The sequence below is a fragment of the Vipera berus genome (genome assembly GCF_964194415.1).
Source record: "Vipera berus genome assembly, chromosome: 13".
In the NCBI taxonomy this organism is placed as follows: Eukaryota; Metazoa; Chordata; class Lepidosauria; order Squamata; family Viperidae; genus Vipera; species Vipera berus.
Genome location: NC_138216.1, coordinates 4,879,235 through 4,901,314, shown reverse-complemented (window position 1 = coordinate 4,901,314; position 22,080 = coordinate 4,879,235). Strand labels below are relative to the sequence as shown.

At 46.2% G+C, this 22,080-nt stretch overlaps 1 protein-coding gene across 3 annotated transcripts in view; it reads right to left on the bottom strand.

Annotated features, from left to right (window-relative positions):
* Positions 1–328: 328 nt before the first annotated feature.
* Positions 329–22,080, bottom strand: part of TECPR1 (tectonin beta-propeller repeat containing 1) — a 31,176-nt gene continuing 9,424 nt past the window's right edge. Inside the window, exons 5-24 of one of the 3 annotated variants that reach the window (XM_081338085.1) lie at positions 21,464–21,638; positions 21,271–21,371; positions 20,905–21,006; positions 20,406–20,551; positions 18,596–19,062; positions 17,562–17,707; positions 16,582–16,737; positions 15,412–15,561; positions 14,003–14,160; positions 12,461–12,588; positions 11,274–11,376; positions 10,977–11,073; positions 9,987–10,066; positions 9,209–9,265; positions 7,503–7,677; positions 6,650–6,785; positions 4,723–4,815; positions 4,253–4,359; positions 3,652–3,771; positions 329–3,451 (exon numbers count right to left, since the gene is read on the bottom strand). In XM_081338085.1, the coding sequence (XP_081194211.1) occupies positions 3,266–3,451; positions 3,652–3,771; positions 4,253–4,359; positions 4,723–4,815; positions 6,650–6,785; positions 7,503–7,677; positions 9,209–9,265; positions 9,987–10,066; positions 10,977–11,073; positions 11,274–11,376; positions 12,461–12,588; positions 14,003–14,160; positions 15,412–15,561; positions 16,582–16,737; positions 17,562–17,707; positions 18,596–19,062; positions 20,406–20,551; positions 20,905–21,006; positions 21,271–21,371; positions 21,464–21,638 (2,883 nt within the window). In that variant the 3' untranslated portion in view covers positions 329–3,265. The remainder of the gene's footprint in view (positions 3,452–3,651; positions 3,772–4,252; positions 4,360–4,722; positions 4,816–6,649; positions 6,786–7,502; positions 7,678–9,208; positions 9,266–9,986; positions 10,067–10,976; positions 11,074–11,273; positions 11,377–12,460; positions 12,589–14,002; positions 14,161–15,411; positions 15,562–16,581; positions 16,738–17,561; positions 17,708–18,595; positions 19,063–20,405; positions 20,552–20,904; positions 21,007–21,270; positions 21,372–21,463; positions 21,639–22,080) is intronic. The other 2 variants (XM_081338083.1, XM_081338084.1) reach the window with 2 other exon arrangements.

Genomic DNA, 22,080 nt, shown 5'->3' with positions numbered 1-22,080 from the left:
GTAAAGATATTACAGTATCCACTTTCCACCTTGGTGCCAACCCAAACACAGCTCCTCTTAATCTCTGAGGAAGACACTTATAGGCAGAGCAGAAAAGCCAGTTTTTTTTGCTGGGGGGGGGGAACCCCACCCTCTTCCCTCCAGACTCTTCGGCACATCTGTTCCTCTCTCTTCCAGCTTAGAATTGAAGCAGCCAGAGAAGAATTGGCAGAGAGGAAGAGCATGTGAACACAAAACTCTACTTGAAAATCAGGTCCATGGTTTTGGGTCTCTGCCCTGCCTGGATTGCTCATTTGCAAAACTAGGGATAATGGAGGGATTTGGGGGAGGGGGGGCAACTAAACCTGGCTGGCAGCTTCTCATAGAGAGGAATTTAGCTCAGAGAGAAATACTCTGTCTAGAAACCTTGACGAAGGATTTATAGCCATGTGCTTCTGGGGGAGGCACACGTTTACTACAGGCTAAGTTCGACCACGATGTAAAAAAGGTGTTGAGACTCTAGTCTAGAAAGAGTGCAGAGTAGAGCCACAAAGATGATCAGGGGACTGGAGGCTAAAACATACAAGGAACCGTTGCTGGAATTGGGGATGTCTAGTTTAAGGAAGAGAAGGACCACGGGGTGACATGATAGCACCGTTCCAATATCTGAGGGGCTGCCCCAAAGAAGAGGCAGTCAAGCTATTCTCCAGAGCACCTGAAGGCAGGACAAGAAGCAACGGATGGAAACTAATCGAGAAGCAACCTGGAACTAAGGAGAAACGTCCTGACGGTTAGAACAATTAACTGGTGGAACAACCTGCCTCCAGAAGCGGTGAATGCTCCAACACTGGAAGTCTTTACGAAGAGACTGGAGAAGCCATTTGTCTGAAATGGTAGGGTTAGGGTTACATCACCATGAACGCGGAGAGCAAGATGGACATCACCAACGAATTCGGAGTTCTTGGGTATGGTTAGGAGGGCACTTACTTTTCTAGCCTGCCCTATCTATGTTTCCAGGCAAAATACATGGGGAAATCCCATTGGAGGAAAATTCCATTTAGGGTTTCCTGCCTGAGCAGGGGGTTGGATTAGATGACCTCTAAGATCCCTTCCAACTTTATTATTACTACTTACGACTGCAACTGAGCCTAAGATGTCTGTTGCTAAATGAAACAGCGAGTTTTGCCCCATTTTACTATCATAAACACGAGTCATTGGCCAAACGTTTGAATTTTGATCATGGGACCCTGGGGGGACGCTGTGTGAAAAATGGCGATAAGTCACATTTTTCAGTGCCCTTGTAGCTTTGAATGATCATAAAACGTACACGGTTTACATCTGGTTTTATTGTCCCATCTGGGCCATTTCTACATTTTATTGTGTTTCGATTCTTGGCGTGGGTGAATTTTTATTTAAGTATACATGTACATTCTTCGGCAAAATATGTTCCACTAAAATGTGAATATTTCATAAAGAGGTGTCCACGTCTCAAGATCCACTCATGCATCCGTGCCACAGTTTTTTCTTTCCCCCACCCCCCACAACAATAAATACAAAAATATCCCTCTGAAAAAAACAGCCACCAGTGCAAAAGAAACCATCCTGCTTTTAAAACAGAACCGCTATTTCCCCCCCCCTTAACGCGCTTCCCTCTTCTGTATTTTTCCCTCCGTTTACTTGGTGTCAGAGCTACACACACACCTAGCTCTAAAGGGGAAAGATATGTAAAAATATTGATTTCAAATGCAAAACGTCTCTGCAAGTGTGCCCTGATGTTACTGCCTCTTTCTCTGAAAAAGCAGCACCAGGAAATACAACTCTTTGTTTTGATTAAGGTCAACAGGACTCAGCAAGGAGGCAGTGATGTCTTCATTTAGCTATTTTAGTGCACTTTGAAAGAAAAGAAAAGAAAAGAGAGAGAGAGAGAGAGAGAGAAGGGAGGGAGGGAGGAAGGAAGAAAGAAAAAGAAAGAAAGAAAGAAAGAAAGAAAGAAAGAAAGAAAGAAAGAAAGAAAGAAAGAAAGAGGGAGGGAGGGAGGGAGGGAGAAAAAAGAAACAGAGAGAAAAGAAAAACAAAGAAAGAAAAAGAAAGAAAGAAAGAAAGAAAGAAAGAAAGAAAGAAAGAAAGAGGGAGGGAGGGAGGGAGAAAAAAAGAAGGGAGGGAGGGAGGAAGAAAGAGAAAGAAAGAAAGAAAGAAAGAGGGAGGGAGGGAGGGAGAAAAAAAGAAACAGAGAGAAAAGAAAAACAAAGAAAGAAAAAGAAAGAAAGAAGAAAAAGAAAGAAAGAAAGAAAGAAAGAAAGAAAGAAAGAAAGAAAGAAAGAAAGAAAGAAAGAAAGAAAGAGGGAGGGAGGGAGAAAAAAGAAGGGAGGGAGGGAGGAAGAAAGAGAAAGAAAGAAAGAAAGAAAGAAGAAAGAAAGAAAGAAAGAAAGAAAGAAAGGGAGGGAGGGAGAAAAAAAGAAACAGAGAGAGAAAAGAAAGAAAGAAAGAATATATCTTTGAGTTGCTGAGATGGAGAAACTGCTCTTTTTAGTGCTATAGAATTAACTAACTGGCTTAGTTTAGTCATGTCCGCCCTGCCAGGAGGCTGGCTCACTATAGACCAGGACCTGCCTGTGCCACAACATCTAAGAAAGCTGGGATTGGGGTCAAATATACTCCACATGGGGGCTTATAATAAAAAGGGTTCATTGACTCTCTTCGCCTACATATTGGGTCCTGTACTAGCCAGCATAAACCAAGGCTTAGTTGATGGGAATGGATCCAGGCCTACTAGAGAACATCAGACTGCACCAGGCCTAAGAAATACCACAATAAATTAAGGGGGTTAAAACAACAACACAAGCAGAATTCTCTCTCTCTCACACACACACACACACACACAAACACAAACATCCAGTTCTCCCACTGAGGTGATGGGACATGCAGACTCTCCATTCAATCGTCTCCCAAGTTTGATCTTCTCCATCTTGTATCTTCTCCACCGGGGGTGAATCTAGCTCCCAGAATGCTCATCAAGAACTGGGGAATTCTGGTAGATGGTCACAACCACGTACCTGGGAGAGACACACACACACACACACACACACACAGGTTGGAGCATCATTTCGACGAGGACTGGGTTGACTTTGGCTGCTCTCGCAGAAGGGAAGCAAGATGAAAGGGTTGGTAGACCGCATGCTTGGAGTTGACTTGGTCTCTTGAAGCGAGTGTTCAAAAACCAGCCTAGTCTTCCGTGTAGTTTCCGTGATCTAGGACACGCGGAATGAGCCGGAGGTGGCAGCTTTAGTCAACACTGGACAGCGTTTCTGTCCAAGCCTTGGGCACCATCTACAAAAACGCTTGTTTGCGATTGGTAGCTTCCGTGAACCTCTAAGCTACTAAGGTCACGAGGAGAGCTGCTTGGATCATCCTGAGCTGCCATCTTGATGCTTTCGGTTGCGTTTCCTCGTATGGTGATGTGCTCCCATCCTCCCTGAAAAATTAGGAATGAGAGGGAGTAGCTTAGAAAGAGGTGTTGGAAAAAATCACTGGATCTTACTCTTTGGGGAGTGGTAGCAAAGCACTGTGGGTATTTACACCAGGGGAGGAGAAGTCCTTATGACCTGCAATCTTCTTCTTATGGACCTTTCTGGATTATGGAGAGCACCAACAGTTGGCGTTTCTGATGCTCACCCCGATGCCATAGTCCCAAGAGACTCCCTTTGGTTCCAGAGGCTGGACTCCAGTCCGGTGGCAGACAGTTCCACAGCTCAGACTGTGACTCCCTTGGACCTTGTCAGCTATCACCCAGATCTAAAAAACAAAGATATAACCGGAGAGACATTACAGCTCCACCTTCCATTCACATATAATGCCCATGTCAAAGATGGGCAACCTTTGGGAGGCCAGTGGGGAATTTTGAACCGGGAAAAGATGGCTGAGGTGCTCTCACAAAATGGCAGTCCGGAGGGGTATTTTTCTAGTCATAAAATATCTACCACGGCAGTAGATCGACTGATCACAAGGCGCCCATTTCCTAGAAGTTCCTCCAGGTTCTAGAAAACGGAAAAACTTGGATGGGAAGCGAAATGTCTTCAGGGGAAAATACCAAGAAAGACCAGTCGCCTTTTGAAAAAGCACCTTTGGGCTAATTCCCTTCAGTTGTGAGGAAAATATTTTCTCTGGAATCGTTAGGCCCAATTCTGTTGAAGTCCACTCATCTTAAAATGGCAGAGGCTGAGAAACACTTGGCTTTTAAGTGCTTAAAAGGGATCCTTTTCTGTTAGGGTCCCACCTGATCCAAGGGTCCGACAGAAACTTTGCGGACGTTGTTCGAAATGTGTTCCCAACTAGATCCTTGAGGGTAACTGGGTGTGATTCCAGCACGAAACCACAAATTACCTATAAAAGACAAAAAGGAGTTGACAATATCATGTGCGCGTCTGTGTGTGTGTGTATACACACACAATTACAAAGCATCAGAATTTTGATTACGGGACTGTGGGGATGCAGTGATGGTCGTAAGTAGGAGGATTAGTCGTAAATCACTTTTTTCAGCGCCGTTGTAACTTGTGAACAATGGTGAATTAATGGTTAACAATTAAATTGCTAAACACAAGTTCAGTGATCTTCTAACGTAATTACAGTTCCTTTCCAATGGAGCAATTACACAACTAACAAGCAACTCCAAGAAACCAGGATTTTTCTCAAAACCACCATTAAAAAAAAACAAACACACCCAGGACTATCGGATTCTCTCCTCACCATTTTTATCCACGGCCAGCACAGCCGTTCGTCCCACGGAGACTTGCTTTAACTTCTGCTTCAGAGGAGAAGGGACGTGGTACCAGCATTCGCCTGGATGTTCCCAGAAAACCAGCAAGAGGTGAAATAAACAAGAATTACCTCCTGACTTGCTACTGATTTGAATTTATCGAACTAAGGCAGGCATGGAAATACAAGCTTGGCTTTTGTTTAGATGCGGCCGATTTTAGCCACTTGCAGGATTCTTGGATTACGTTCAGCGATCACCACGTTGTGTGAAGCCAACATTTTTGATTTTGTTGGCTGGGATTAACGGGCAAAGGCTGGAAAAAAAAATCCTCATTTTGGCTTTTAACCCTTTGTGCAGGGTGGAAAAAAAAACCTAAAGTCACCCTCTGCTCTCTTTTTTAATTGGTGGGAAACTTAAAAGCGTTTACGTTGTTCCTTGAAAAAAATATTAACAACACAACTCCTAACCTAACTGTGACTGGTTCAAAACATAGCAGCAACCCTGGGTTGAGTCAGTGTGGTGTTGTGGTTAAGAGGCTGGATTAAAAAAACCCAGGAGATGGTGAGTTTTAAGCCTACTGTCAACCTCCAGCTCGGCGTATCCAATTAAAAGTTCAGGATTATTTTCATTTCTGAAAAGCTTCCTGTTTATTGAATACACGGCCTGGTAAAAACGAGGTAAAACCAAATCTAAAAGCATCAGACCAAAGCATATAACAATGACTTTCCAGCCAGCCCCCCAACCCAGATGTCTATGTGACTCATGTAAACAAGTTCTCTTTGTAATAATAATAATAATAATAATAATAATAATAATAATAATAATAATAATAATAATAATAATAATAATAATAATAATAATAATAATAATAATAAAGTTGGGAGGGACCTCGGAGGTCTTCTAGTCCAACCCAGTGCTCAGGCAGGAGACACCATACCATTTCAGACAAATGGCTGTCCAGTTTCTTCTTCAAAACCTCCGGTGTTAGAGCATTTACAACTTCTGGAGGCAGGTTGTTCCACTGGTTAATTGTTCTAACTGTCAGGAAGTTTCTCCTTAATTCCAAGTTGCTTATCTCCTTGATTATAGTTTCCATCTGTTGCTTCTTGTCCTGCCTTCAAGTACTTTGGAAAATAGATTGACTTCTTTATGTCAACCCTTTAGATATTGGAAGACTGCTATCATGTCCCCCCCTGGTCCTTCGAGAATAGGGCGGTATAGAAATTTAATTAAATAAAATTTAATTAAATAAATAAATTAAATTAAATTAGACATACTCAATTCCAACAACCGTTCCTTATATGTTTTAGCCTCCAGTCCCCTGATCATCTTCGTTGCTCTTCTCTGCCCTCTTTCTAGAGTCTCAACATCTTTTTTTTACATTGTGGTGACCAAAACTGGATGCCTTATTCCAAGTGTGGCCTGACCAAGGCCTTGTAAAGTGGTATTAACCTTTCACGTGATCTTGATTCTATCCCTCTGTTAACGCAGCCTAGGATTGCATTGGCTTTTTTGGCAGCTGCAGCACATGGCTGGCTCCTATTTAAGCGATCGTCCACTAGGACTCCGAGGTCCCTCTCACAGTTACTACTACTGAGCAAGGTTATGAGACCCGTCTGCTATCTTCTTCACACCTGCTAGAATGTCCTTGAAAGGTTTTCCTGCTGCCGACTCACAGCAAGCTTCCGTAGAACTGGAGAGGTTTCGTTTCTCTGACTAACCCATTCGACCCCTGCCCCCACCCCCTTACTCTAATGGCAAGATGAAAAAAAGAGAGGCAGGTAGCTGCCAGATTTTCACTCTTGACACGTACCGGAGGTACGAAAACTGGCTGGGCGACTTTGGGGCTGGCTGAGCATCAGGAAACCAGAGTTGGCAACTGCTCTGTCTTTACTCTCGACTGGCTTAAAAACTAACCTTCTGGTTTTTTGAAAGACACTGAACCGCGACAGAAGGCCGATCCATCTTGGGCAACAGCCCAGACTTGGTGAAACATTCCTATGGAGACCGACACAAAGGGTTGGTCTGTTCCCACGTGCAGCCAGGAGGTGCCCTAGTGGGGGGAGAAAGTGCAGGTGAAAAAACCTTTCTGAGCCTTGGAGACCTTCAAGAGATGAACTTCCATCTCCATCCCTTCCCGGTCCTTCTTTGGGTCGTGCAACCTGTGGCCAGGTCGATCTCCGAATAGTTAAGCAGGAGCAGTCTTCCAGTCCAATGTACAAATAATCCTCGATTTACAACAGGTTTTTTTTTTTGGTGGCCATTTGAAGTTACAACGGTCCTGAAAACAGCGAGTTACGACTGTTTTTCATACTTACAGCCATTGCAGCGTCCTCCTGGTCACAGGATCAAAATTCAGAGGCTTAGCAACTGGCATGCACTTATGACGGTTTGCGGTGTCATAAGTCATCCCCTTTTGCGACCTTCTGGCAAGCAAAGTCAGTGGGGAAGCCAGACTCACTTGTGCTAGCAAAGTGGCCAGAAAGGTCGTCAAACGGGGCAAAACTCACTTAGCAACTGTTTCACTTAGCAACATAAATGTTGGGCTCAACTGGGGTCGTAAGTGGAGGACTGCCTGTACTGCCGAGGAAACACAGACACGACCCAGTGTCGTCCGGATGTCAACTGAGCTTCCTCAAATGAGATCACACAAAATAATTTCCAGAGAGCTGAGGAAGGATCCCTGGGAGATTAAAATGACTGGTTTGTAGTAAAACCTCCGTTCAACCAGGTCAGAGGAAACCATAAGAGAGAGGGGGGAAAGTTTTACCGCTGGGTTTTGGGGTGTGACCTGCAGCCGGCAGAGCACGTCTCCCTTGTCGCTGATGGCCCAAAGGGGAACAAACTCTTCCTTGGACCCAGGAGGTTGTGACATGATAGAAACATCTCGCAAAGCGATCGGAGGCCCTTCCAGCCAGGGCCCACTTGTGACCATTTTACATTTCCTGCGTACAAAACAGAAGGAGAGGATGTGAGGCAAGACTTCCAGCACTGATGGTGTTCCCTAGTTGGGTCATGAAACGTCTGCAAGAAAACCACCAAGCTCGGAGAGCATCAAGGACCCTGCAGTCGTCGTCCTCCTACTCCTCCTCCTCCTCCTCCTCCTCCTCCTCCTCTCTCCTTCAACCCCCACTCCCTTCTAGCACTGATGATGTTACCTAGTCAGGTCATGAAACATCTGCAAGAAAACCACCAAGCTCAGAAAGCACCAAGGACCCCACAGTCGTCGTCCTCCTCCTCCTCCTCTCTCCTTCAACCCCCATTCCCTTCTAGCACTGATGATGTTACCTAGTCGGGTCATGAAACATCTACAAGAAAACCACCAAGCTCGGAGAGCATCAAGGACCCTGCAGTCGTCGTCGTCGTCGTCGTCCTCCTCCTCCTCCTCCTCCTCCTCCTCCTCCTCCTCCTCCTCCTCCTCCTCCTCTCTCCTTCAACCCCCACTCCCTTCTAGCACTGATGATGTTACCTAGTCGGGTCATGAAACATCTACAAGAAAACCACCAAGCTCGGAGAGCCCCAAGGACCCCCCCCCCCACAGGTCAATCCTGAGCTACAAATACTCCCTTCTATCGAAACTTAAGGAATGGCCTTAAGCCAACCACACGCTGGCTGAAGCATTAATTGGCTTCTTTCAGAAAAACATTCCACGCGGACTCTCATAAATAGCCCTTGGTGAATGAAAGAACAAACGGATTATGATGCAGGGCTTACTGTCCCTCGCCATTTATTCAGCAAGCCCTGATCCAAACAAAACACAACTCTGTGCAAAGTGTAAACGAGTTCAACCAGTGCTTTAATCGCTTTAGTTTTAGGTCCTTCACTCCTGACCTGGTGCTTGACGAGCTGAAAATACTGGGAATTTCTGTCCAACTGGAGGGCTAAAAGTGCCCAGCTAGGAAAAGCTGGTCTGAAGGTCTATCTATTTATCTTTTATCAGATGCCAAACCTACATCCTTTACCAGCCAAAGCAAACGTTGTGTTTGGAATGGCATTGGATGTTTTAAAGAAACAACCAAGAGGAGAAACAAGGAGTTTATTGCAAATGAAAAGGGGGGGGAGGGGGTAACATGCTTTAAACCAAGGGTGTCAAACTCAATTTCATTGAGGGCCACATCAGCATTGTGGTTGCCCTCGGGGGGCCGGGTGGGTATGGCCAGGGTGGGCGCGGCCTACTGGGTGGGCGTGGCTAGAGTACGTATGCCCTACTGGGTGGGCATGGCCAGCTCTGCATCCTTCGCATCAAGGGTGCCTATGGGGGCCTGGGCAGGAGTGGGGCATATCTGAGGGTCTCTGACAGAAGGAGGGTCTCTGGGCCAGGGCCAAGGCAGCGGGGACCGTTCCCTCACTGTTTCCAGGATGGCTTCGGGGGCCACATGAAACCACTTCGTGGGCCGGATCTGGCCCCCGGGCCTTGTGTTTGACATGTCTGCTTTAAACGGACCTTAGGGCTTTGCAAAAGATGATATGGGTTACCTGGCCCAGCGTCTCCGGCGCACGAAGTCCTTCATTGTTTTGTAGCCGTGATAAGACCTGTTGGGAATAGAGAATAACAGAATAACAGAGTTCAAAGGGACCTTGGAGGTCTTCTAGTCCAACCCCCTGCTCAAACAGGAGACCCTATACCATTTCAAACAAGTGGTTGTCCAATCTCTTCTTAAGAGCTTCCAGCGATGGAGGACCCACAACTTCTGGAGGCAGGTTGTTCCTCTGATTAATTGTTCTCACTGTCAGGAAATTTCTCCTTAGTTCTAGGTTGCTTCTCTCCTTGATTAGTTTCCATCCGTTGCTTCTTGTCCTGCCTTCAGGGGCTTTGGAGAATAGCTTGACTCCCTCTTTTTGGGGGCAGCCCCTCAAATATTGGAACATTGCTATTATATCTCTCCTAGTCCTTCCCCCCCCAGATTAGAAAACCCAGTTCCTGTAACCGTTCTTCATATGTTTTAGCCTCCCTAATCATCATTGCTGCTCTTCTCTGCACTCTTTCTAGAATCCGTATTGATGATGCAGCTTTTAAAACAGCTTTGGGGGGGGGAGACAGAAAACCCCCCTGATTTTTTTCCCCCAGGCCTTCCCATCTCTAGTTGCTTCCAAATGTGTGTTTTTTTTCTTCAAAACTGCCACATTTTCCTCCCCCAATATTGTTATTCCATGTGTTTCCTCATCAGCTTCCATCCAAAGTGAGGTCAACCGCTTCCGTGATCGAACCCAATTATACGTGGGGAAGGATGGGAGCAAAGACAGAGATCCTTACGCGGGGAAATCGCCTGCGTATTGCCAACCTTCTCGGTCAGTCCCGCCTGAAATGCTGAAATCGATAGCCCAGTCAGACACCTGTGTCGCGGAGAGAAAAGCAAAATAACAACTCTTGATTCCATGGCCTCCACGACAGGAGTTGCCTGAACTGGGGGAAAAAAAATCTCTCTTTAATAATTTTCCACCAGTTATATGGAGACGCTCGATCATCCAGGACACGATTGTCCCAAAGCTGCTTTTCTAAAAAAAGACAACTGGAGTTTCTTGGTTTTTTTTTTCCTTCCCTTGAAAACGTTTCGCTTCTCCTCCAAGAAGCCAAACCACCAAGCTGAGAGAGCAGCAAGGACCCCACATTGTCCTTGTCCTCCTCTTCCTCCTCCTCCCCACACACCCCACTCCCTTCTAGCACTGATGGTGTTACCTAGTTGGGCCGTGAAGCGTCTGCAAGGAAACCACCCAGCTCAGAGAGCACCAAGGACCCCACAGTCATTGTCGTCGTCGTCCTCCTCCTCCTCTTCCTCCCCACACACCCCACTCCCCCTTCTAGCACTGATGGTGTTACCTAGTTGGGCCATGAAGCATCTGCAAGGAAACCACCCAGCTCAGAGAGCAGCAAGGACCCCACAGTCATTGTCATCGTCGTCGTCCTCTTCCTCCTCCTCTTCCTCCCCACACACCCCACTCCCCCTTCTAGCACTGATGGTGTTACCTAGTTGGGCCATGAAGCGTCTGCAAGGAAACCACCCAGCTCAGAGAGCACCAAGGACCCCACAGTCATTGTCGTCGTTGTCCTCTTCCTCCTCCTCCTCCTCTTCCTCCCCACACACCCCACTCCCCCTTCTAGCACTGATGGTGTTACCTAGTTGGGCCATGAAGTGTCTGCAAGGAAACCACCCAGCTCAGAGAGCACCAAGGACCCCACATTTCAACCTGAGTTACAAATATTCTCCTTCATCGGTACCGAGGGCCAGAGAGCAACTCCACTTACCCAACTCCACTGGGGCGATGGAGGCTTGGTGTTCACTTTGGTACATTCGCGTAAACCAGACACATCGCTCCACATATACCGGTCGGTGGGCAGCCCTCTGTTAAGGCAAACAGGCACAAGTCTCAGCTCATCTGCCTTGTGGGTCAAGGACGTTTGCAAGAAAAAAAAATGCCAATTGAGAGAGGTTCATTTTTGTGTGTGTGTGTGGTGGTGGGGACATGAAAATGACCCGGTAGCCTAATTCCTGCTGCAACAGACTGGCAAAAACATAGTTTTTAACCTGTCTACTTCTCCTACCTGTTAGTGTAGCCCGTGACAGGATTCCACCGCTGGTTTTCATAAATATAGACGCTCTTCACGTCGGTCTGTGTGTGAATATTCTCAGTGTTGCCTGCCAACCCTGTATAAGCCAAGGCACGAACATTATTCCCTTTTCATTTTCCTTTTTTTAATATATATATATATATATATATATATATATATATATATATATATATATATATATATATATATATATATGGATCTTTGGTCATTCGGGTTTTTCCCCGCGTAGAATTGACGGTGTAGGAGCAACGTTTCGACGGAATCCCATCCGTCATCCTCAGGCTGGTGGCTTCAGCTTCCTTCTTCTGGGAGAAGCAGAAGGAAGCTGAAGCCACCAGCCTGAGGATGACGGATGGGATTCCGTCGAAACGTTGCTCCTACACCGTCAATTCTACGTGGGAAAAAACCCGAATGACCAAAGATCCACATACAAACACCCGCGAAAACCTCAGAAAACAAATATATATATATATATGGATTTAATGATCTTCTTCCATCTAAAAACTCAAACTATGCTGCCGTCAATTACAGCAAATGTTGGAATGGTTGAAACACAGCATTATTTAATTAACTCGGGATATTAGTCAACCACATAAAGGTAGAATAGAATGATGGGGATGGGATGGAATGGTATAGAATAGATTTCAATTCCCAGAGTTCCCTGGACAATATGAATTCTGGGAGTTGAAGTCCACCTATCTTAAAACGGCTAAGGTTGAGAAACAGTTCTGGGTGAGCAAGAGAGAGTCAGTTCTTGTAAAATTGGCAGGGAGAAGAGAATGGAATGGAATGGAATGGAATGGAATGGAATGGAATGGAATAGAATAGAATAGAATAGAATAGAATAGAATAGAATAGAATAGAATACTGTAGAATAGAATCTGGAAGGGACCTTGGAGGTCTTCTAGTCCAGCCCTCTGCTCAAGCAGGATAACCTATACCATTCCAGACAAATGGTTGTCCAGTCTCTTCTTAAAAACCTCCAATGGTGAAGCACCCACAACCTCTGGAGACAGGTTGTTCCACTGGTTAATTGTTCTAACTGTCAGGAAATTTCTCATTAATTCTACGTTGCTTCTCTCCTTGATTAGTTTCCATCTCTTGTTTATCCTTCCTCGTGTTCAGCAGGAGGAGGATGGCCTGGAAGAGGCATTTCTTACCCGTCAAAAAACTTCCTCCGTATCCACCAGTGTAAATCCAAGCGGTGTGGTCATAACCTACTCCCCACACGATGCCATCACTGTTACATTCAATCAGGCGCAGATGTCCTCCGACTTGGCGCCAAAACCTACAAGGAGAAGACACTCTGCTCAGGTTGCCTCAGGATCCATCAGTAATAAAACAAAGGATTTAATGCACTCTTAAGTTTATGAGAGCACCCAAATTGAAGCTGCACAAAATAATAGCGTTGGAAGGGACCTTGGAGGTCTTCTAGTCCAACCCCCTGCTCAAACAGGAGACCCTATACCAATTCAGACAAATGGTTGTCCAATCTCTTCTTAAAAACTTCCAGTGTTGGAGCATTCACCACTTCTGGAGGCAGGTTGTTCCACTGGGTTAATTGTTCTCCCTGTCAAGAAATTCCTCCTTAATTCCAGGTCGCTTCTCTCCTTGATTAGTTTCCATCCGTAGCTTCTTGTCCTGCCTTCTGGTGCTTTGGAGAATGGGTTGGTCCCCTCCTCTCTGTGACAGTCCCTCAAATATTGGAACAATGCTTTCATGTCACTCCTAGTTCTTCTCTTTGTTAAACTAGACATACAAAATTCCTGCCATCGTTCATCATATGTTTTAACCTCCAGACCAGACGCAAATTCATTCCACACGAATAAGGGTCACCAAACCAATGTTTCCTTCATTAGACCAGATAAGTAAGTTCCCCGTCAATCCTGGATTAATTGTAGAAATATACTTTTGTCTCTTCCTCTGTCTTGTCATTCTCCTGGCCTCTAGAACAGTCTTTCAGCCTTTCTCAACCTCAGCATGGACTTCAACTCTCAGAAGTCCCCAGCCAGCAGACTTCTGGGAGTTGAAGTTCACAGATCTTAAAGCTGCTGAGGTTGAGAAAGAGTGTTCTTCTTTCTGCCAAATCCAGTTTGGTTACCTAGGAACCACCCCTTTAAGGTAGGCCAATTACAGAAAGAAGTCTAGGAGAGAGTTCAAGAATGTTCCTTTATTCGTGTAGGGCAGGGGTAGGCAACCTTGGCTCTTTTAGGACTCGTGGACTTCAACTCCCAGCATTCCTGAGCCAGCCCTGCTAAGGGAAAAGGGAGAGGTTTCCAAGCTGAGCCATGCCGGCTCAGGAATTCTGGGAGTTGAAGTCCACAAGTCATGAAGGGGCCATAGTTCCCCCATGCTGGCTCAGGAATTCTGGGAGTTGAAGTCCACGAGTCATAAAAGAGCCAAGGTTGCCTACCCCTGGTGTAGGGCTTTAATCTCTGTAAATTGTTCCCTGCCTCATTTTATATGAAAGAAAACCAAGGCTGGTTTCCCCCCCCCCCGAGTTTCTTTCTCACTCTCTCCTGTTTTACGGGGCTGAAAAAGCTTTTAGGAAAAGCCCCCCCCTTTAATGGGTCACTCATTTCGATCCCTTTCCCTTGGTTGATCTCCATCCCTTCACACGGTGCCAGAGTTCTCCAAAAAGAGAGAGATTATTCTTGGTTCCAAAAACATTTAGCAAGGGAAGTTCAGGTCAGATTGCTCACATTTGATCACAAGGCATCGGGTGCGTTAAAGCCTCCAAGTCAGGGCTTGGCTCACTCACAAAGATGTCGCCTTTGCAGGTCAGCGACCAGATGGCTTCATGAGAAGGAGGGCCGTGGAGCTGCCGGCTCTCACAACAAGACATGTTCAGCAGTGCCAGCTGGGAGACACAAAGGAATTGGGAAAAAGATAAGATGTGGTTCAAACACTTCCTGTCTTTAGAAGAGACTATTTGAAGCTCAGGATTGAATTGTGGGGTCCTTGGTGCTTTCTGAGCTTGGTGGCTTTCTTGCAGACATTTCATCACCCAACTAGGGAACAATCATCAGGGCTAGAAGGGGTTTGGTCAGTGCTACATGTATGTATGTTGGTGGAAATGTTCTTGGTCAGGGGTAGGCAACCTCTTTTATGACTCGTGGACTTCAACTCCCAGAATTCCTGAGCCAGCCATGCTGAGGGGAAAGAGAGAGGTTTCCAAGCTGAGCCATGCCGGCTCAGGAATTCTGGGAGTTGAAGTCCACGAGTCATGAAGGGGCCATAGTTCCCCCATGCTGACTCAGGAATTCTGGGAGTTGAAGTCCATGAGTCATGAAGGGGCCATCGTTCCCCCATGCTAGCTCAGGAATTCTGGGAATTGAAGTCCACGAGTCATAAAAGAGCCAAGGTTGCCTACCCGTTCTTGGTGATTCCTTGATTAGGCTGTTGTTTACTATAAGCTTGTTTGTCTGAGTGGGTGATTCCTTGATTGGGGTATTGTTTACTTCTCGACTGCTGATCTAGTGTTAATCCTGGTGTCAATTCTGCTCCTCTGCATGTTGATTACTGGACAGGAGGTGTTTTGGTCTTTTTCTTTCTTTTTTGGCTTTGTGATTGTCTCTTTTGAATGGTATGTAGATATTGTTTACCTCTGTGTGCCTGTTGATGGCTAATCTGGCTGAGTATCAAGAGGCAGATTATGACGATGTTCCCTAGTTTGGTAATGAAATGTCTGCAAGAAATCAACCAAGCTCAGAGAGCACCAAGGACCCCATACTTCCTACCCTTTCTGGAAGAACAAACCAGTCCCACCAATTTTCTATCCTTCTACTGGATGGCTGTGGGTCAAGGGCCCACCCAGGCTCTGCCCACCACCTTGAGAACTGTATTCCCAAAATGGCTGGAGGAAGGTCCCAATTCAAGCAAGATTTTGGCTCTTTCTAAAGCATAGTCTGATATAAATAACCCATCTACACCTTGAGCTAAGCCACCAACTATGGTTTACCAAAACCAGGGCGGGGCTCAGCCAACAAATTAAGTCCAAAACCAACCAACTGCACCAAGTCCAAAACCAACCAATTGCACCAACCAAGCAGTATGTCAACCTTACTACAATTAAGTTCTTGACCAGCTTGGAAGTCATCTATAAACATACCCAATGATGCATTTCTTGTTCGGTGCTTGCTGCTAGGCGGACGGGCCACCGTTGTTTTGTCCTCTCCGGAGTGTAGAGAGCAAAAGAATGTTTGGCCTCATTCAGGATCTCAACTAGGATAGTAACTTCGTTGAGGAACATGTGGATGTACTGGGGAACACAGAGGAAATGTCAAATCCGATCTTCAGCTTAAAGAGTGCAGTTAAACAAAGAAAAGAAATTTGGCAGCCAACGGGCAACACTTTAGCTAGGGGGATCCTGGGAATTGAAACCCAGGCATCTTAAAACTGCCAAGGTTGAGAAATACTTCGCCATATTCTTTCCTCTCCCAAATATGTCTGGTTTCGACCATCCAAAGCTTTGGTGATTCTTGAGCCAACCTGCTGGAGATCTGAAATGTTGGTGTCTCATCTTAGCATCAGTTGACAATGCAAGTAATCTTTAACACCAGCAATGTATTTTTCACAGGCTTTGGGACTAGAAAACCAATGGTAATTGATTGGGTGAACAGAGAGATCTTTTGATTGAAAAGAGGGGTGATGGAGAAACTTAGTTTAAAGGCAAAAAGTTTCATGGCTAATATAGGTTACATTTTGCACGCTGCAAGGTTTTTCTGCCTGGTACTATTGCTCTCCAGTGGACACCTTTTGAATTCCCATTTCAAAAGTTTTGGCCAAGGGCCCTGACTATTTGAGAGTTTTTAATTTGCCATTTTACCGTAATCCCATTGCTTCGGGATCTTCGTCACTCAATCCCCACTTAATTTTTACAGAACAGAAATTGGAGACTTTGCAGCAGGGGAAAGCTACAACGCTAAAAATGTTCTGCTCTTACGGCAGATCCCACGTGACAACTTTGCAGATCCCGGGATCACGTGATCACCCTCTGCAAACCTTCCCAGCCAGATCCCGACAAGCCAAGTCAAGGGAAGAAGCTTAACGACGGCTTAGTGATCCCCTTAACGAAGACAGTGATTCGCTTCAGAACAGTGGCAAAAGAGCCTGTGACGTAGGCAAGGGTCATGGGTTGGGTCGCTTAATGGCTGCGCTGCTTAGAAGTTCTGCTGGCTCCCAACTGGGGTCGTAAGGTGGGGACTCCCTGTATTTTTGTGTCAAGTTGGGGGTTCAAGAACTGGGTGCGAATTCAACCTGGCTGCTCAGACACGCCTACCTTCTTTTCCTCGTTGTGTGTGTAGTAGACAAAGAGAATGCTGTCCCGGGTCCCGTCGTTGGCAGTGAACTGCTCCAGGGCCACCTGCACGTCAACCCAACGGAAGGGCTTCCAGCTTCTCCACCACTGCAGCGTTGCGGTTTTGACCCAGACGGACTGCAAGAGGCAAAATCCATCCTTCCATCAGAGTGAACTAAGAGTAAAACTCAACACTACCATTCAATCTCGCTGGATTAATTATATCTATATATCTATATATCTAAATGTATCTCTACATCTCTATCTCTATCTCTATCTCTCTATCTCTCTAACTTTCTATCTATCATTTTAAAAATCAAAGGCAGAATTGTGGCAAAAAGCAACATGGCCTTCTCCTTTGCATTTATTGATATTTATTTCTACCTTGCCTTTATTATCTTTACAAATAACTTAAAAGCGGGAACATATCCTACACACCTTCCTCCTATTTTCTCTACCGCAACACCTCTGTGGAGAAGATTGGGCTGAAACAGAGGGGTGATTGACTCAAAGTCACCCAGCCGGCTTTCATGACTAAGTCAGAACTAGAACTCACAGCCTCCTGGTGACTGGCCTGAAGCCACCCAGTCAGCTTTCATACCTAACGTGGAACTAGAACTCACCATCTCCTAATGATGGGTCCAAAGTCGTCCAGCTGGCTTTCGTGCCTAAGGTGGAACTAGAACTCACAGTCTCCTAACGATGGGCCCAAAGTCGCCCAGCTGGCTTTCGTGCCTAAGATGGAACTAGAACTCACAGTCTCCTAATGATGGGCCCAAAGTCGCCCAGCTGGCTTTCATGCCTAAGGTGGGACTAGAACTTACCATCTCCCACTTTCCAGCTTGGTGCTTTAACCACTAAGCCAAACCGTCTCTCTCTTATAAAGCTCTCCTTTGAAGACTTTTTCGATTCCAAACTTTTGACAGCGAGTCCCAACCAAATCCCTGCTTTCTCCACTTTACCTGCTCCACCGCCTGTTCGTAATGTCTGAAGTTGTCCAACTCTCGGTGGCTCCTTTCCGACAGCTGCCGAAAGATTTGCTTCCTCCACTGGGCAGCATGACTGGGGCTGACGGAGAGGGTCAAGGACTGAGCACAGGAGTTTAAAGCTGTAACGGACGGGGGGGGGGGTTTAAAAAAAAAAGGAGAGAATTCCCAAATCAAGCATTTTCTTGGACCCTTTCCTTAAAAACAGTTTTTAAAGAGTTGTTGGCGTTTGTATATCTGCTCCAACCCAAACAACTCTTGAGTGGCAGATGGTAATAAGGATCAAAAACAACAGTACAAGAAAAAAAAAGTTCTCAACTTGCGGCATTTGTTTAGCGACCCTTTACGACGGTCCTGAAAAAGAATCGATTTACGACTGGTCCTCGCACTTAACGTTAAAATTGCTCTAAGATTAAAAGACTGGGCAATAAATAAGGATTAAAGGCTCAGACCAAGCCCCCCAAAACATAGTTCCAGTCTTAAAACCATTTTAGTGATTGTTTGAATTTACGATGGTCCCGAAAAACCCCCGATTTACGAGTGGTTCTCACACTTAAGTTAAAATTACACTAAGATTAAAAGACTGGGCAATAAGGATTAAAAAAACAAGCCAAAAAAACATAGTCCTTGACTTACAATCGTTTGTTTAGTGACCGTTCAAAGCTACGACGGTCCTGAAAAACGTGATTTACGAATGGTTCTCGCACTTAACGTTAAAATTACACTAAGATGAAAAGAGCGGGCAACAAGGATTTAAAAACAACAGCCCAAGCCAAAAAAAAAAAAAGAACAACAAACCCGAACACGGTCTTCGACTTACAACGATTCGTTTAGCGGCCGTTCAACGTTACGATGCTTTTTAAAAAAGCGACTTACGAGTGGTCCTCCTACTTACGTTAACATTACATCAAGAGAAAAAAACTGGGGTTTTTTCCAAATAATTAATAATAATAATAGTAATAATCATAAAATCGAAAGCTACGGAGCTGCCCCCCCATCCACCCACCCACCTGACTGCACCGTGAACCATTTGAGGGGGCTTTGTGCATCCACGAGGCAGCCTCTACTGGAGACCCAGGTCCACAGGGGAAGGTCATCGGTCGCAAAAGGATTCTCGATCCCAGCCGGTGAGAAGGAAGATAAACTGGAAGTCTCTGCTTTGGATGGCCTGCTGGCTTCCTTTAAGTCGATGTTGGTCCACTGAGGCTTGGGGGGAAGCGAGTCCAGATTGGAGAGAGGTTTATTTGGGGCACCTCGGTGGTCTCCATGGGAGCCGGCTGTGGCTTCCTCCAGAGCGTTGGCTAGCGGGTCCATATCCAGCTCCGGGACCAGAGGGGGACCGTTAGTGGCATCAGGGCCAGGTCCAAGGAGACCAGCGTGATCCAGAAGGGAATCGGATTCTCCCTGGGAATCTCCATCGCTTTGAAAAAGGGAGGGGCTTTGCTCTTTGACGTCCTCGGTAAAGAAACAGCCAGCGCTGGAGACACAAGAGGGAAACGCAAATCTTAACTCCAAATTATCCGCCTTTATGAGGCATTTAACGAAGAGAAGGGCGAGGGGGGACATGATAGCAGCCTTCCAGTATCTCAGGGGCTGCCCCAAAGAAGAGGGAGTCAAGCTATTCTCCAAAGCCCCTGAAGGCAGGACAAGAAGCAACAGATGGAAACTAGTCAAGGAGAGAAGCAGCCTGGAACTGAGGAGAAATTTCCTGACAGTGAGAACAATTAACCAGTGGAACAACCTGCCTCCAGAAGCTGTGAATGCTCCAACACTGGATGTTTTTAAGAAGAGACTGGACAGCCATTTGCCTGAAATGGTATAGGGTTTCCTGCCTGAGCAGGGGGTTGGACTAGATGACCTCCAAGGTCCCTTCCAACTTATTATTATTATTGGAGATGAGATGAGATTACCTTTACTGTCATTTTTTTCCCCTGTGGGCACAACGGCACCCGTTAAAAATGAAATTTAGTGGCTTGCTCTCAAGCGTTACTTACGTAGCACACATTTTAAAACATACTATGCACAACACAGGTACAGACCTTACATATAATTAATATAAATATTAATTGCTGTCCATCTTGAATACATAACGGAAGGAGGAAGCTTTGGAGTTCACAATGTGAAACACTGGGGATTAGGTCTAAGGTTTCCCACCACCACCACCACCCCAGATTATTTTCTGGCATTATCAAATCGAGGTAGCCCTCGAGTGACGACTGTTCAGCCCAAAATTTCTGGTCACTAAGCGAGGCATTTGTTAAGTGAGCTTTGGCCCATTTTAAGACCTTTCTAGCCACAGGTGTTAAGACACTTGCTGCAGTTGTTTAGTAACATGGTGGCGAAGAGAATCCAGCTTCCCTACTGACAATAATAATAATAATAACAACAACAACCAACAATAATAATAATGGTGGTGATGATGATGATGATGATGTTGGAAGGGACCTTGGAGGTCATCTAGTCCAACCCCTGCTCAGGCAGGAAACCCTATACCATTTCAGACAAACGGCTGTCCAGTCTCTTCTTCAAAACCTTCCAGTGTTGGAGCGTTCACCGCTTCTGGAGGCAGATGGTTTGTCAGAAGGCTGCAAAAGCACATTGATTTGTGCTTTAAATTGTAAGCCGACCTGAGTCTTCGGAGAAGGGCGGGATATAAATGGGATTTTAAAAAAATGGGGAATCCTGTGACCCCCCCCGGGACGCTGTGGCAGTCATAAATACGAATCAGTTGCCCAGCCTCTGAATTTGGATCACGTGACCGTGGGGATGCTGCCACGTGTGTGTGTGTGTGTATGTGTGTGTTTGTTGGATAACCATTACCTAAGGAGGCTGGTGGAGCTGCCGGTTTGAGAGCGGTCGCCGTCTCGGTTGCAGGCAATTGCTTTCCACATCTTCCCACTCAGCTCACTGGGTGTGACGCCTTGGCGGAAGTAAATCGCTCGGTCCTCACAGCTGATCCCCCAAACCTGTTTGGGAAGAGGGGAAGGGGAGGGGGAAGACAGGAAGGGAAGAGGGGAGGGGGAGAGGGAAGAGGGGAAGGGGAAGGAAGACGGGAAGAGGGGAGGAGGGAAGGGGAAGGAAAAGGGGAAGGGGAGGGCAGAGAAGAACGTGTAAAATCACAACTGTCCACTAGAAAGATCTGGGGTGTCCCAACCATGACATTCTTTGGCCTCATCCTGCAGGGCGCTGGTGGTTAGAAAGCAGTGTTAGACGTCAGTCACTGCTTTCAGCACTCACGTAACCTCACCTGGTTGTTCAATGAAAGTTCATAAGTCGAGGATTTACCTGTCACCTCTTTACCTCTTCCTAAGAAACTCACCTGGTCGTTTAAGCCCACGTCCACCATCTGCATTTCGGCAATCATCTCAATCCAGCTGGTGCCACAAGGATTGTAGGAGTTTACGCCCCGTCTGAACCACACCTAGGTGAGAAAAGTCCTCATGTCAGGGAGGGAGGTTGCGGGTTTCTCTTCTCCCCCGCCCCCCCCCCCAAAATGAGCGACTTAAAATCCTGACATTGGATAATGGGATGAGGAGCAGCCAATAGTCTCACCCCCAACGGCTTGGGGTGAGACAGAACGGATCACTTTTATTCAGGTAAAAACTTGGATCCGTCTTTTAAAATCCCCCTTACAATCAACAGGACTAGCAACTTAGCCAGCCTTTACAGCTCCAAAACCACTTACTTTATTGTCTTTCGTGACGGCCCAGACCACATTCACCCCGACAGACACGTGCAAAATCCCGTTGTCGGCAACCGGTGGATCCACGAGGGTCCAAGAGGTCCCTGGCCAAACAAGAAAGAGGCAGAACATCGCTAGGACGATGCAACTCCACAGCAGAGAGGAAGCAACTTCCTTGGGATGCAAAGGGTCCTACCCTGGAGGTTGTTTCGGTCGATCCCTTCTCTCACGATCGCCTGTCCTTCCCAACAGGTGGCCCAGAGGAGATCGCAGGGTCCACAGCTGATCTGTATGGCTTCGCCTGGAGCGGGTATTAAGGTCCAGGAAGATCCTTCAGGATTGCGATGAGTGACGCCGTTCCGGTACCAGATCTAGGAAGACAAGGCCATTGTTCAGGCACAATTTCTCAGAAGGAAGCAAACATTTACGCACGCAGGGTTGAGTTGACCAGGGATGAAAGTCTGCTGGCCTTCTGGATATCATTGTCCTCCATTTCCAAACACTTGAGGGACACCATATCATGGAATCAGCCGGTCTTCACTTCCTCTGAAAACCAACTCAGGAAGCCAAGCCAAGCCAAGAGGGACACTCAACTTGTTAACTCACCAAACAACACAACAAACAGAAAATAAATCTTGGCTGGGCCCAAGGGAACACTTCCGCAAAGCCGGAACATTTTCAAACACTGGGAAATGTTGGGGGGGGGGAACGGAAGATGAAGGAAGGTAAATAGAGTGAGAAGATGGAGAAGGTCAAGCAGAGAGGCCTGGTCTAATCAGGAGTTAGGAGATCTCTCAAGTTAGGAGATGAACG